At 41.3% G+C, this 16,316-nt stretch overlaps 1 protein-coding gene across 1 annotated transcript in view; it reads right to left on the bottom strand.

Moving 5' to 3' along the window:
- Positions 1-303: 303 nt before the first annotated feature.
- The window catches only part of Nek10 (NIMA related kinase 10), an 80,849-nt gene continuing 64,836 nt past the window's right edge, over positions 304-16,316 (bottom strand). Inside the window, exons 23-24 of the mRNA XM_032917409.1 lie at positions 751-826; positions 304-349 (exon numbers count right to left, since the gene is read on the bottom strand). Coding sequence (XP_032773300.1) covers positions 304-349; positions 751-826 — 122 coding nt within the window. The remainder of the gene's footprint in view (positions 350-750; positions 827-16,316) is intronic.

Here is a 16,316-nt window from a genome sequence, read left to right as displayed (position 1 = left end):
AATAGTTAATGTTTTATGACAAAATTATCCCAGGATTGAGTTCCGTGTAGACCAGCCTTGTGCTTAAGAACTTAAGCATGACGATCAGCCGTAGTGTCTAAGGAATGCTGGGAAGATCAGCAGTATCTGGCCATTCTCTCACACATGAGTTTCCAGTTCAAAACAGTCTCATGTTGTGAAAACAGCTGTCAAAGGAGCCTTCACAGTGCTCACAGTGAGTCACAGTAGGGTTCATCTAGCAGAACACTCACTTATCTATCCAGCCCCTGGGACAGGGCTTAAAGCAACTATCTCATCATCTATTCAAGATGCAACAGCATTGATCCTGTTGAGCCCTGTCACTGTCCAGCTACAGGACAGGCAAGAGGACACAGAAATCCTGCCCCAGGTAGTAAGACCAAGTTCCTGCACGCAAGTCAGGGGATGGAATGTCCCCGGCCATGGTCTTGCGGGCCACTTGTGCCCTCACCTATCTGCAGATTTATGTGTTCATGACTATTTCAACTAGAAATTAGAGAAAATAGCCCTGCAAATGGATATAGATAGGTTATAAACAGGTTACTCCTGTGGTTGTTGCTCTAAATACTTAATGATACATAATTCTTTTCATGTGAACTACCTAGGAACGCAAAACTTACTAAATAAGTTTCCGTTTTAATTCTTTTTTTTTTCTTTGCAAGCCAGGAATAATAACAAAAACCCAAAATAGTCAAGTGTGTCACTTGAAAGCCATAAAACAATTATCCTTACCAAGAATAGAGGATGGTTCCCACCACAGACGTGAGCTTACTGCTTTCCTGCTTTTGCTTTGCCAGGCCAAAGTCAGCTACAATTCACAAAACAGAGTAAAGTGTTATTGTGTTTCCCCAGGATTAGCAGTCCCTAGCCTGATATTCTGCAAAGTAACTGACACATTTCCCAGCAGACCACTTGTTTCTCTGTATGTTTTCATAAGATACAAACATCTTCTGTCTACTGACCTCAGTTCATAATGCACTATACACTACTGTGCTTTATTTTCTGACATGCTGGGGTTTATCGTTTTAAAATGATATAACATAAATCTTGCTAACTAAAGCAGATGGAAGTCTCACTTGATCTCGTGACTTATTTTTACTTTGGAGTTCTCAAATAAATAGGAAAAGTGTGGCATTTTCCTGTATAGTTGCCTTCAAAAGCTGCATCTGATTAAAAAAAAAAAAAAAAAAAAAACCAAGGTGAGTGTGATGGCTTAGCCTGTGATCCCAGCATTCAATGAGGCAGAACAGCGGGTGATACTCACGGTGACATTGTCTCAAAAAAAAGCAAAGAAAAAGTAAAACAAAAAGACAAAATAGAAGGTAAAGAAGAAAAAGGAAGATCAAAACAACCAAAAATGGACAACTCAAACTGTGAAAGACTAATCTTACAAGTGTGCTATGATATACTCCTCTTTAAAGAACCACAGGTGTGCAAATTATACGCTCATTCTTAAGATAAATCTGGGCTTTGGTGACTAGATCCTTGAAGCATTTTTTGGAGCTAAGGCAGTAAAGAGTTCAAGGCCAACCTGGGCTACTCAGTGAGATCCTATTTTAAGGAAGGAAATAAAGGAAAGAAGGGAAGAAAAAAGACAGAAAGGGAAGGTCAGGGATGAGAGAATAGTGGAAGGGAAGAAAGCAAAAGGAGGGAGGGGTAGAAAGAAAGTAAACATTAAAAGTAAGGTAAGCCTGAACAACCGCCATGGAGATCAGAGAACCTGATCTATTGGCACTAACCATATTTATTAATAATAATAATAATAATAATAATAATAATAATAATAATAATAATAATAATGGTTAAAGATAGTATAGGATAGTGGGAAAAGTACAACACAAAAATTAAATAATTCAATGTTAAATTTTACACACACACACACACACACACACACACACACGCTCTGCACTGTTTAATAGCTGGTCATGGGCACCTAAAGAAGCCTTCTGTGAATATATAAAAAGCAAATGAAGTTCTGAATGAATTTATATTGTTGGCATGGGAAACTGTCAAAGCCTCCCTCTGGCCCAAGTCCAAATATTAGCGATGCATACAAGTGTTTACTAACACTTGACCAATGACTCCAGCTTCTTGCTTCCAGATATTTACAGCCCAGACTGCCATGTCACAGAGATCTCTTCCTAAGACCAAATCCTCCTTCTGAACTCCTCGCCATAAGCAGTCCATGTGGGGCGGGGTGGTGGGGATGACTGGGTACCACTCCCTCAGAGTACACAGGGTCCATCAGACCCAAGGATTTCCGTGTCCGTGAGTCTGTTTCTTCTTTAGTGTCTGGCCTTTTTCATTCCCTTGCCTTCCCAGTCAGGTTTATAGATCCAAGCCATGCTGGACACAGAGACCCTATGTTGTTACTTTTCACATAATACATTTCTAGCACAGGGTTTTGTGTTCTCAGTCTTGTGTAAAATTCACTATGTGACTCGGGACAGCCTTGAACTTCTGGCCCTCCTTTGTCCCCCAGGTGCTGGGATAATGCACATGAGCTGCCCATGCTCTTTATGTTGAGGGTGAAAATCAGAGCTTTGCCATGAAAGTCTCATTAGTTGAGCCACAAAAACCTTACAGTCGCACATTTTTGATGAATTTAGAATTGCAGGTGTTTGTAGGGTACGGTATGCTAGCTCAATACATATATTGATATTGATATATCATATCCATTAGAATCAAGATAATTTATATTTCTCATTTGTTATTTAAATGAGTTTTTCACTGATACATTTAAAAGTCTCAATGGGCTAATGTTATACTTTGATTTGTGTACACATTATATAATGTTTAAATTGAGCTAAACACAATTATTCATAATAGAAACATTTTAAATCTTTTCTTCTAGCCTTCTGAGTCCACCATCCATAAGAGCAGGCTTATTTTTCCTCTCCTCCTTCTCCCGTCATCTCCCTGGTCTCTGAGTTTATAAAAGATCAACGTTCTTATATGTCATGTATAAATGCACCTCAGGACACTTGTTTTTCTGTGCCTGGCTTATTTCACTAAATGACCTATTTCTCTCCATGTTGTCATGGGATAGACAGGATTCTATTTGTATAGCTGAATAATATTCAACTAACTGTGCACTTAGGCTATGTTCTCCACATATCTGTCAGTTAATGGACACCTAACTGTCTCCATTTCTCCTACTTGAACTCTACTGCAATAAACTGAGAGTCCAACTATCTGTTGTACACAGTGGCATTTGCCTGGGAGTGAAATCGCTGGGCCAAATCATATATAGTCCTCTGGGTAACGTTTCAAGGAACTTCCTTAGTGTTTGCCATACTGTGTTAGTTTACAATCTGCAGCAGGGCTGTCTTCCTCCCTTTCCTGCCCAGTGCCCGCTCCCTTCCCATCCCCAGCAGGGAGAGAATGGCTACTTATTTATTTATTTTAAGTTGGTATACGAAACTACCTCTAATCTTTTTATCTTGGTCATTCTTAACTTGGGAAAAATGATATCCCTGTGATTGGAATTTGAATTTTCCTGTAGATTAGTGATTTGGGCCTTTAAAAAAACCACCTGCATTTATTTCTTCATGTCCTTCGGAGAAACCTCCTTTTCATGGGTTGTTTGGGTTTTGTTACTGATGTAGAGAATGGTCCATGTATCCTGGATATTGTCTCTGTGATACAATGCTTATCCTATTTGCTCCCACCCTCTAGGCATCTCACCGCCTTAGGATTATATACTGGGCTTTCTGGAAGCCTTTCAGTTTGATGGAATCATGTGTCAGGTTTTGCTTTGTTTCCTGTGCTTTAGGCTCCTACACAAACATCCCAATGTCTTCATACATTCTTTGTTTTCTTTTTCTATTTGTTCTACATTTACATCTTTTATTCATTCTGGATTTTTTTATAAATGCTGAGAGAGAGCATTCCAGTTTTATTCTGTTGCAGGTATATATTTAACTTTCCCACAACATTCATTAGTTAATTAATTAACCTTCATTCAAAAGACTGTATTTTCCAAATTCTGCTTTTATGGTATGTATTCTTATCCCCTTGGTCAAATGTATATACACATATATAGAAGTATGGGCTTTTCTTTTAGACTCTCAAATTCATTTCATTGATCTGACTACTTCTATGCCAATGCCATGCTATTTTGATTACTACAGCTTTGTAGTATACTTTACTATATACTACAGTATAATGTGTATATGACTAGTCTTCAGAATTACCCATTTTATAGAGGTGAGAAAACTTGAGGCTTGGAGACAATGAGCAACTTGCTTAATGTCCAGAGAAACGTTAACAGTCAAATATTTATCTGATGTCAACCAATTCATAACAAAACACAATGGTGCCAACGAAGAAAAACTCAAGCCCCAGCTGCTTCACTGACAATCCAGTCTGATATTTGGAGGAGTGAATCAGATTTGCTATGCACAAGTGACCAGTCATTAGGACAACATGGCTGGCTGTGACACACAAGGACCGAGAGCAGCACCTCCCACAAGCAGAGATGAAGACTGATGAACCATACTCAGACCAGAGGGGACAAAACATAATAGCTGAAAAGGAATTTCAACAGCACATGAGACTACTAGGCTTCTTCAATCCTTAAAACTCACCGAGTGTAGGCTACCAGGTTTAGAGAGGGACTAAAGCTAGGGAAATGACACCTTTGATAAAGTGCCTGCTAGGCAAACATAAGTACCTAGCACACAACAGTTAGCAACAAGTCAGGAGGATCCTCCCAGATCACTGGCCACCTAATTCAGCCAACTATTCAGCACCAGGGACTCTGAGAGACTATGTCTGAGATAATAAGGTGAAAAGCGACTGTGGATACAACAGATGCTGCTCTCTGGCCTACACAAGATCACATATAGTACACACACACACACACACACACACACACACACACACATACACACACATACACACACACACGAGAAAACTACATACTCATCACAGTAAATGCACAAAGAACCCCTTGCAATGTTTACTCCCTTCAACAGAGTAGAAATACATTGGAACCCTCTTAATTACATAAAAGGCATATATAGAAATGTATGGCTAACACACTAGCTAATGTTGAAAACGGAATACATTGTTTCTAGTTTCAAAACAAGTCAAGAATATTAATGTCATAGCGTATGCCACTGTTCCAGGACTAGGGAGGCTGAAGCAGAAGGATCCTTAGTTCAAGATAAGCATGGGCTACATAGTGGTCTCAGGATCACAGTTTCAGGAACACATAGTAGAGGTCTTATCTTAAAAAATAAAAAATTAAATTTAAAAGTCAGGACTGGCCACTTACATTTCTACCCAACATTCAACAATGGCGGCATGTGTGTTTTTATGTGAACCAAAACCATGGGTTTCTCTTGCAATAGAAATGATTCAAGGTTATAAGTGTATGTTTAATTTAATTTTAGAAAGATGGGGGTTGGGGATTTAGCTCAGTGGTAGAGCGCTTGCCTAGGAAGCGCAAGGCCCTGGGTTCGGTCCCCAGCTCCGAAAAAAAAAAAAAAAAAAGATGGTAAGTTGATGTTTCTTCTCCGAGGAAGTGTTAGAGGATCCCAGTTGCTGCACCCAGTCGAGCACTCGATCTAGCAGTGTCCCTACAGAGGTCATCATAGCATGGATGCAAGCCCAGGGCAAGTCTCACTTGCATGTCTTTGATGATTGCTGTTGTCAGCTTTCATATTTATTTCATATCTGTGAATCGCTTCTCAGCTTAGTTTCTGTTCGTTTCTTTCTTTCTGGTCATTGACTGATAAATATATTGCAAAACTCTCTTCTCGGTCTGAAGTTTGTCTTTTTGTCTCCGCTTTTTGTTTGCTTAATTTTCTTCTAGAAAATTTATAATGTAAATGGTGTGGGGTTTTTTTTTTCAATTTGCTTCTGAAGACTTTCTCACACTGTAGCTCAGATTGATCTTAGACTCGTAGCAACCTTCCAGTTTCAGGCTTTATACTGCTGGAATTATACATGACCTAAATTAAGTCTTTCCTGTAGATCTCTGATCCTAAGCTAACTTTTAATTTTTACATAGATTGCCCGGATGGCCAACTTTCGGTGTCAATTTGACTGTACTAAGAACCCCATGAAAACTGCCTATGAAAAAGGCCTCTACACTGTCTCTCCCTCCCAGCTACCCTGATAGAAAGCTTTATAGTGGAAGAGACTAGGAGAGAGGAGGAGGAGCATGGTAAGCAGAGAACCTGGGCAGCTCACTCCCCCACGGCTAGCCATGCCGTTCTCTGCTGGCACCACCCAGCTTCCCACAGGTCTCGCTGCACTCAGAAGATAGCTGAATCCTTGGCTGGACCACAGCACCTCACAGGGAGGTTGCCAGGAAGTTCCATAACACTCTGCCAAGCAACTGCTGTCACAGGCGCCTGACCAGAAGCTCTCTCGTAGAGTCCACAGATGCTGGTCAAGGAGCTGTGTCAGCATCGTAGGGGGCTTCCTGCTCTGCTTGACTATACCTCACCACAACAGCTTTGAGAGCATCCCTTTCACTGTAGCAATAGTTTTGACAACACTCTGAACTCCAACAGGTAGGAGTTTATTATTATCATCATCATCGTCCTTATTATTGTTGTTGTTATTATTACTATTATTATTATTATTTTGGCAACCTGTGACTAAAGCTTATCACAGAGCAGCTAGGATGAGATACCAGACTCCATCTTCTGATTTGCGCGTGCTCGCTCTTGTTTACTGGCTCTGTCAGAATCTGCTGAAGAGGCCACACCATAAAGAAGTTTTTCCAAACGACAGGCCACATATAAGAGAATCAAGGCGAATATTCATTCCCTACTAGAGCCAGCTAGTGCTGGCTGTGTGACACAGGCTGTCCTGAAAGCTTATCCATTTGTCCTCTGTACCTGTTAAAGGTTTCCCACAACACAACCAGCTGACTGCTTCATTTAGGTCTGTGACAGATCCTGAACCAGAGTCATGCAGTCAAGCTTCCCCTGAATCCCTCACCCTCAGAAACTAAAAATATGTTTACTGTTCTAAGACTCTAAATTCCGTGGGACTGGGTTATGCATCAGTGGACTCCCTGGGCCATGTCACCAGCACCAGGGATGTAGAACTCAGTTCCTATACTGAAACTGTAATTCTCTACACCACCAACAGTAGAGGCAAGGTTCATTCTGCAAAAGATCTTAATAAGTATGAAGAATAAATACCAAATTCTACTAGGCTAAAACACCAGACATAATCTGGATTTTCAGAGAGATACTTACACAACATGCTGTCATGCCCGCCCTTCTAAAGGCCTCATTTCGTTCACTCATCTGATTGAGTATCTGTCACTATCAGAAGTAACTCTAACTTATTTAAGTATTTGTAGGGTCTGGCATTCTCCGTGAGAGTAAATTCTTTGTACTGCTTGCCACTGTTGAATGAGGTATAGGGATACCTGTGTGCACAGGTCATATGTGTACCCAGCTCTCTGTACCCATTATCCACAAGCTGGATAGCTTGCTGATCTAGTATATACTGGAAAAAATTAGTAAGGTTGATCAGCACTATGGAAAATAAAAAGTATGCTACGGCAATGTCATTAGGGAGCTCACTATAATTTGACACGCATGCAAGCTTTGGTTAGCTTAATATCTAAAGTGACATGAGAAAAATCACCTTATGAAAATTGATTTTAATGGGTAAAAACAAAGGAATGTTACAATGACTTTTGTTCACTCCAATCAATTTAGATAATGGCATGAGCTGAGACAGATGTTTGCAAAAACACAGCTAACGGAGATGCTTAAATAGCAAAGCGAACACTGTTTGGCCATTGGGAAGATTTTGGTAGCCGTGGGACATGTTTCTGCTATTCTTTCCTCATTTGTGGTAACATATGGGGAAGAAATGCTTTATTTCTTACATCAGAAAGGCATCTGTGTGCCTGAACAAGAAGTTACCACTGACAACTGAAAACTTTTTAATACATCATGGGCAGCTTTGACAGGGCAAATGACAGGGATACTGCTCACACTGCCTGCAGCCCCTGCTCTCAAGCACCAAACGGGCTCTAAGCTCAATCTTAGGTGCTTGTTGTTCTCTATTTGCTCCTTTGAAACACTACCCCCCCCAATCAGCTACTCTGGGTGATCTGAAGTGGCTGTCTCACAAGAACAGATGTGACACACTGCAGGTACAAAGTATCTGAGCTTTTTCTTGGAGACCCATCTAGTCACTAGCTTTTGGGCATCAGCTGTGTTGATTTCTTCCAAACCACAGTCAAGCCACCAAGCCTTAACCTTCCTTCTCTAGTCCTACGAAGCACATACCATTATTCCCTGTCTACACTCAGCTCATCACTCACAGTTGACTGGGATGTCCAAGGTGGCTGGCACAGACACCATCTCCTATTCTGCTCTCCTGGTTCTTTCCTCTCCAGATCAAACAGCATATTTTGCTTTTATGCTTGTGATCATAATTTTAAGGTACTAAAAAAACCACTTTTCTGATGTATACTCCATCAGAAGGACTCTTCTCAGTCTGAGGGGACAGAAGTACCAGAAGATCACCATGCTTAGCTCTCCATCTTTCTCATCCGGCCTTCAAGACTGTCATCATCTGTCTATTCACTGAGATGTTAAGACCTGTGTTCTGTGTACAGAGCCAGGTAAAAAGAGGATGCCCAGCAGGCCAGGAGCCAGCTCTGACACAGGCCTTAGGAACCAGTGGTGAAGATATACATTCAATCCAGGATCACATACACAGTCTCAGTGAGCATCTGCAGTTTGAGAAGACCTTCAAAGGGCAAGAGTAGATCAGAAAGGATTCTGTAGAAGTTGAGGATGATAAAGAAAAGGACTTGATAAAGCAACTTCAACAACTTCAGGAAACCCTCAGTCAGAAACTTATGATACCCAGGAAAGTAGCTGTGGTGCTGAGGCAGGGGGAGACCACCATGCACCCCAACTCCATGCAGCCAGTCTCTTTATTGCTACCTTTCCAGATACCTACAGCTTCAAAATCACTGATGCAAGATTCCAAAAAGAGGTTCAGAGTCTTCCTTTAGCAGAGTCTTGCCCTGTTACACATCCTCTTCCTAAGATCACAGATTCCTTATCTCCACCTCCAGGCTCCTTCCTGAGCTTCCCACAAAGGAAGTTCAGTGGTTACTAATGACTTCGAATTTAAATTTGGCAAATGGCATGCTGAGTCTAAAACGGAGTGTCCTAAACTGAGGAGAAGGCTGGTGGGCAGGGAGCCTGCCCTTTATCCTATGTCCCTTTGCCCTGCACCCCTCCCCAGGGCAGTCTCTGGTACGCAGCTCATAGTCTCCTCCTCTCATTTGGCAGCATCACAACTCCAGGCTCTTCACTGGGCTTTGCCATCAACTTCCCTGTTTCTAAGGCTTCTGCTGTGGAATTCTCTGCCTTGTAGCTCTAGATTCTGTACAGAAGGAGACCTTGCAGCCTCTATAGCCACCAGAGCTAGTTCACTGCAGCCTCCTCTCTTGGCTTTTAATACCTTTGTCGGCCTAGAAATGAGATCAAGCTGCATTAACTTAGATAGTCTCCCTAGTTTTCCAACATAGGACAACTATGATGGCCTTGACAAAAAAAAAAAAAACTGTTCTAGGACTCACTTTGGGTGAATCAGAGGAAGTATTGAAAGAGCTGAAGGAGCTTGCAACCCCATAAGAACAACAATGCCAACCAACCAGAGCTCCCAGGGACTAAACCACCACCCAAAGACTGGACATGGACTGACCCGGGGCTCCAACTGCATATGTAGCAGAGAATAGCCTTGTTGGGGCACCAGTGGAAGGGGAAACCCTTGGTCCTGCCAAGGTTAGACCCCCATTGCAGGGGAAAGTAGGGGGATGGTAAGGGGGTGAATGGGGGGAACACCCATATAGGGGAGGGGGAGGGGATAGGGGCTTATGGACAGGAAACCGGGAAAGAGAATAACATTTGAAATGTAAATAAAGAAATATATCTAATAAAAATACGCATTATAAAAAAACCTGTTCTTACCTTAATAGTAACATGAGGGCAAATAGACTAAGAACATTCTGACTCACACAGTCCCATTATAGTAATCATCCTCCTGCCTTCCAAATCCAATCAAGAAATTTTGAGTGTGAATCCTGAAGTTCCCTTGCTCTCGACACACTGGGTGTCTTTGTAGCACCAAAAGCACATGTTCTGACTTTTTCTAGCCTGTGTCCCTTGTTATGTTGCTGCCTACACTGACATCCTTCTGCTCTCTTCTTTGCCCAACGGTCCCTCTCTCTGGGTAGTTAACACTGGCCCTGTGGTAAGTCACATATTATTTCTCTGGAGGAATACATCTGAATACTGTTCATTCTGAGTTACCAGTGATATGTTATCATGGTATTAGCTGGATAACTCAGAGGGTAGACCTGCTTGTCTCCAAATCTAATAATCATATTTAACCCTCAGGACCCACATGGTGGAAGGAGAGAGACAACTCTTCCAAGCTGTCCTCTAGCCACACACTTGTCTTCACCCCCACAAATAAAATAAAGAGATGCAAATAAGGTGAACATAAAAATGTTTATACTTCAGTGCAGAAATTTGGAGATTTACGGTATGGGTTCCCTCAAAGTATATCCTTTGAGATATAACACAAAAGTCCAACTTCAACAAGTTCCATGTGCTTCCAGCACAGCCATTATTGACCTCTGAGGAGCAAGCTGCGCCCAACTGAAAATCTTGTGGCTCTAACTTAGGACTAGAAATGCAATTTTCTGTATAGGACTAGTCACTGACAGCAATAGCCTCATGGAACATACAGATTTGCAACTAGTATTCCTCTCTCTCTCTCTCTCTCTCTCTCTCTCTCTCTCTCTCTCTCTCTCTCCCCCTCTCTCTCTCTCTGAAAGAAAACTGCCATCAGAAGTGAGCAGAGTGCTATCGCCTGACCTCCATCTAGCAACATTCAGATTGTACCCTTCCCCCCACCAATTCCCTGCCTTCCAAGTCTACTCGGAGCACAGCTAGCAGGGGTGAGCTGCACACTCTTTCCTGACTTCTTGTCCTCTGACCCATGGCTCTGCCTACCTGCCCAAGGAGGTCTATGGAGCCCCAAGAACATTCAGGTCCATCTAGGACACAGATGGCAGAGGCGGTCAGCATACTGCTCCCTGAATCCCACTGTCAGGCCCACTGGTTCTGCCTGTCTCTCGAAAGAGATCTACTGGCAACAGGAACATCCAGCAAACACCAGGGGCAACCAGATGGCTAAGAGCCAGCTCAAGAATGTAAATAAATAAAATATTTTTTTAAAAAAGAACACAATCAACAAGAGCAAGGGCAATGTGGTACTGCCAGAGCCCAGCTCTCCTACTATAGCAAGCCCTGGGCATCTTAACATAGCCATAGCACAAGAAGATGACCTTAAAAATATAATCTTACAAAGAGGATAGAGGCCTTTAAAGAGGAAATTAATAAATCCCTTAAAGTTATACAAGAAAATTCAATCAAACAGGTGAAAGAAATGAATAAAACTGTTTAAGACCTGAAAATGGATATAGAAGTAGTAAAGAAACTGCTAACTGGGAGAATCCTGGAGACAGAAAACCTAGGGAAGAGAACAGAAAGTACAGAGGCAAACATCACCAACAAAATATGAGAGATGAAAGAGAGAATCTCAGGAGTAGAAGATACAATTGAAGAAATCAGTATATTAGTTAAAGAAAATGTTAAATTTCAAGAGTTCCTGACATAAAATATCCAAGAAATAAAGGACACTATGCAAAGACCAAACCTAAGAGTAATGGGAATAGAACAGGGAAAAGATTCCCAACTACAAGGCCCAGAAAATATTTTCTACAAAATCATAGATGAAATTTTCCCCAACCTAAAGAAAGATGTGTATAAACCTACAAGAAGCTTACAGAACACCAAACAGATTGGACCATAAAAGAAAATCCTCCCTTGACATACTAATCAAACACTAAATATACAGAACAAAAAAAGAGTATTAAAAGCTGCAAGGGAAAAAAAATCCAAGTAACATATAAAAGCAGATCTAGCAGAATTGTACAGAAATTCTCAATGAAGACTCTAAAAACCAGAGAGTCCTGGGCAGAAGTCTTGCAGATTCTAAGAGACTCAGATGTTAGCCCAGACTACTATACCCAGCAATATTTTTCAATCACCATAAATGGAGGAAATAAAATATTCAATAACAAAGCCAAATTTAAGCAAAATCTATCCGTAGATCCAGACCAACAAAAGATACTAAAAGGAAACCTCCAACCCAAGGAGATTAACTATGCCCAAGAAAACACGGGAAATAAATAACCCCACACCAACAAAGCAAAGGAAGAAAAGCAAGCAAACAAGCACACACACACATACACACACAAACACACGCAGAGACACACACAGAGACACAGATACACACACACAGACACACAGACACACACAGACACACACACACACACACAAACAACCACCAACATCAAAATAAGAAGAATTAACAATCACTGGATATTAATATCTCTCAACAACAATGGACTCGATTCCCCAGTAACAGAACAGATGCAAAAACAGGATCCTTCATTCTGGTGCATGCAAGAAATATACCTCAGTAACAAAGATAAACAGTACCTCAGAGTACAGGGCAGGAAAAAGGATTTTCAAACAAATATATTTGATAAGGAAGCTGGAATAGACATTCTAATAACCAGTAAATTAAACTTTCAGTGAAAATTAATCAAAAAAAGATGGGAAGTGGCATGGAATGGTATGTTTACCTAACGGAATATTACTCAGTTATTAAAAACAAAACATCACAAAATGTGCAGAAAATAACATTGTAAGGGATGTAACCCAGACCCAGAAAGACATGCATGGTATGTACTCACTTATAAGTGGATATCATGAAGTATAGGATAACTATGCTACAATTCATGAACTCAAAGAAGTTAAGTAACAATGAAGGTCCAGGGGAGGGTGCCTGAATCTCACTCAGAAGGAGACATAAAATAGACGTCCTAAGTAGACAGAGGAAGGAACTGGGCGGAAGGGGGTGGGAGGGGAGGGATGGGGCTAGGTTGGGGTATGGTAGAGGTCTAGGAGAGAGAATAAAAACCAGTGGGAGTGGGGCATCTTTGGAATGAGCTGGAGACCTGAGGCAGAGTAGGCTCTGAGGAATCTGCTGGAGTGACCCTAGCTGAGACTCCTAGAAGTAGGATATGGAGACTGAAGATGCTCTTTCCTGTAGCCAGATAGAGCTTCCAGTGGAGGGAGGGGAATTCCAACCCACCTACAAAACTTTTGACCTAAAACTTTTCCTGCCTACAGATGTGCAGGGACAAAGATGGAGTAGAGATTGAGGGAATGGCCAACCAGTGTCTAGCCAAGCTTGAGACCCACTCCATGGGAAAGTGGCAACCCTTTATGATAGAAGCACAACTGTCTTCTGAGAGGCTTCACCAAGCAGGTGATAGAAACAGAATCAGAGCCACAGCCAAACATTAGGTGATCTAGAGGAGTCTTGTAGGAAAGTTGGGGGAGGTGGGGCTTCAGGGAGCCAGAGGGGTCAAGAACACAAGAAAACCTATAAAGGGCTTCAACTAATCTGGGCCCATGAGGGCTCACAGAGACTAAACCACCAACCAAAGAGCATATAATGGCTGGATCTTGGCCCCCTACACACTTGTAGCAGATTCCAGTTTAGTCTTCATGTAAGTCTTCTAAAAATTGGAGCAGGGGCTGTCTCTGACTAAGACTCTGTTGCCTGCCTTTTGACCCCCTTCCTCTAGCTGGGCTGCTTGTTATGGCCTCAATGGAAGAGGATGTGCTTAGTCCTACTAAGACAGGTTGTACGGATGTGTGGGAAAGGGGGATACCCATGAAAAGCCTCCCCTTCTCTGAGGGAAAAAAAGGAGGGGTGAATTATGGGAGAGATTGTGAGGGTGGGACTGGGGGGAGAAGAGGGAGAGAGGCTGCTATCAGGATGTAAAATGAAGAAAGAAAGAAAGAAAGAAAGAAAGAAAGAAAGAAAGAAAGAAAGAAAGAAAGAAAGAAAGGAAGGAAGGAAGGAAGGAAGGAAGGAAGGAAGGAAGGAAGAAAGAAAGAAAGAAAGAAAGAAAGAAAGAAAGAAAGAAAGAAAGAAAAAAAGAAAGAAAGAAAGAAAGAAAGAAAGAGAAAGAAAGAAAAGAATACATGCTGCACGTGAGGGTACTTGCATTAAATCCAAACATGCAGAAGGCTGAGGTAGAAATAGAGGCAGACATGGATGTCTGTGACCTGAAGGCCAGCCTTGTCTACATAATGACTTGATGTGCTAGGGCAGGTTGATACCCTTGAGGATGCTGCCTCTTCTCTGAAGAGAATGGGAGGGGGAGGAGGCCTAGGACAACCTGGGATGGAATCCTTCAGGTCTCCATCTGCACCCAGACCTGGGGCTGTCCCATAGCCATGGTACCCAAAAGCTGCCTGCAGAGAGCTGGTCTGCCAGGAGCACTCTCACTCCAATGATCACAGGCTCACATGCCCACAGGAGGAACAAGCTCCAGTGAGAGACAACAAAACCAACTAACACCGGAGAGAACCAGATGATAAGAGGCAAACCCAAGAATACAAGCGACAGAAACCAAGACTACATGGCATCACCAGAACCCAGTTCTCCCATCACAGCAAATACTGGATACCCCAACACACCTGAAAAGCAAGATTTGGATTTAAAATAGAAGACTTTAAACAACTCCCTTAAGGAAATACAGGACAACACAGGTAAACAAGTAGAAGCCCTTAAAAAAGGAAACACAAAAATCCCTTAAAGAATTACAGAAAAACACAACCAAACAGGTGAAGGAATTGAACAAAACCATCCATGATTTAAAAATGGAAATAGGAACAATAAAGAAATCACAAAGGGAGACAACCCTGGAGATAGAAAATCTAGGAAAGAGATCAGGAGTCATAGACACAAGCATCACCAACAGAATACAAGAGATAGAAGAGAGAATCTCAGCTGTAGAAAAATACCATAGAAAACATTGACAGGACAGTCAAAGAAAATGCAAAATGCAAAAGGCTCCTAATGCAAAACATGAAGCAAATCCAGGATACAATGAAAAGACCAAACCTGGGATAGAGAGATGGCTCAGTGGTTAAGAGCACTGACTGCTCTTCAGAGGTCAAGAGTTCAATTCCCAGCAACCACATGGTGGCTCACAGCCATCTGTAATGGGATCTGATGCCTATTCTGGTGTGTCTGAAGACAGCTACAGTGTACTCTTATATATAAAATAAATACATTTAAAAACATTTTTAAACCTAAGAATAATAGGTATAGAAGAGAGCAAAGATTCCCAACTCAAAGGACCAGTAAATATCTTCAACAAAATCATAGAAGAAAACTTCCCTAACCTAAAGAAAGAGATGCCCATAAACATACAAGAAGCCTATAGAACTCCAAATAGTTTGGACCAGAAAAAAGTTCCTCCCATCACATAGTAGTCAAAACACCAAATGCACTAAACAAAGAAAGAATATTAAAAGCAGTAAGGGAAAAAGGTCAAGTAACATATTAAGGCAGATCTACCAGAATTACATTAGACTTCTCAGTGGAGACTCTAAAAGCCAGAAGATCCTGGCCAGATGTCATACAGACCCTAACAGAACAGGAATGCTGGCCCAAGCTAATAATCCCAGCAAAACTCTCAATTACCATAGATGGAGAAACCAAGATATTCCATGACAAAACCAAATTTAAACAATACCTTTCCATAAATCCGGCCATACAAAGGATAATAGATGGAAACCTCCAACACAAGAGGGAAATTACACCCAAGAAAATAATCTTCTTTCAGCAAACCCAAAAGATGATACCTACACAAGCATAATTCCACCTCTAACAACAGAAATAACAGGAAGCAACAACCATTGGTCCTTAATATCACTTAACATCAATGAACTCAATTCCCCAATAAAAAAGACAAGTCTAACAGACTGGATACATAAAAAGGACCCAGCATTTTGCTGAATACAGGAAACACACCTTAGTGAAAAAAACAGACAGTACCTCAGAGTAAAAGGCTGGAAAAAAATTTTTTTTCAAGCAAATGGTCCCAAGAGACAAGCTGGAGTAGCCATTCTAATATCAAATAAAATTGACTTTCAACCAAAAGTTATCAAAAAAGATGAGGAAGGACACTTTATACTTGCCAAAGGAAAAATATAAGAAGATGAACTCTCAAGTCTGAACAATCATGCCCCAAATGTAAGGGCACCCACATTTATTTTAAAAAAAACAAACAAACGAAAAACAAAACCTTGACTAAATCTCACTCACAAATAAACAGATCATGGAAAAAGAAA

This window comes from Rattus rattus, chromosome 12, assembly GCF_011064425.1.
Source record: "Rattus rattus isolate New Zealand chromosome 12, Rrattus_CSIRO_v1, whole genome shotgun sequence".
Taxonomy (NCBI): domain Eukaryota; kingdom Metazoa; phylum Chordata; class Mammalia; order Rodentia; family Muridae; genus Rattus; species Rattus rattus.
The sequence above is the reverse complement of the archived record's forward strand: the minus strand, read 5'-3'. Positions and strand labels throughout refer to the sequence as shown.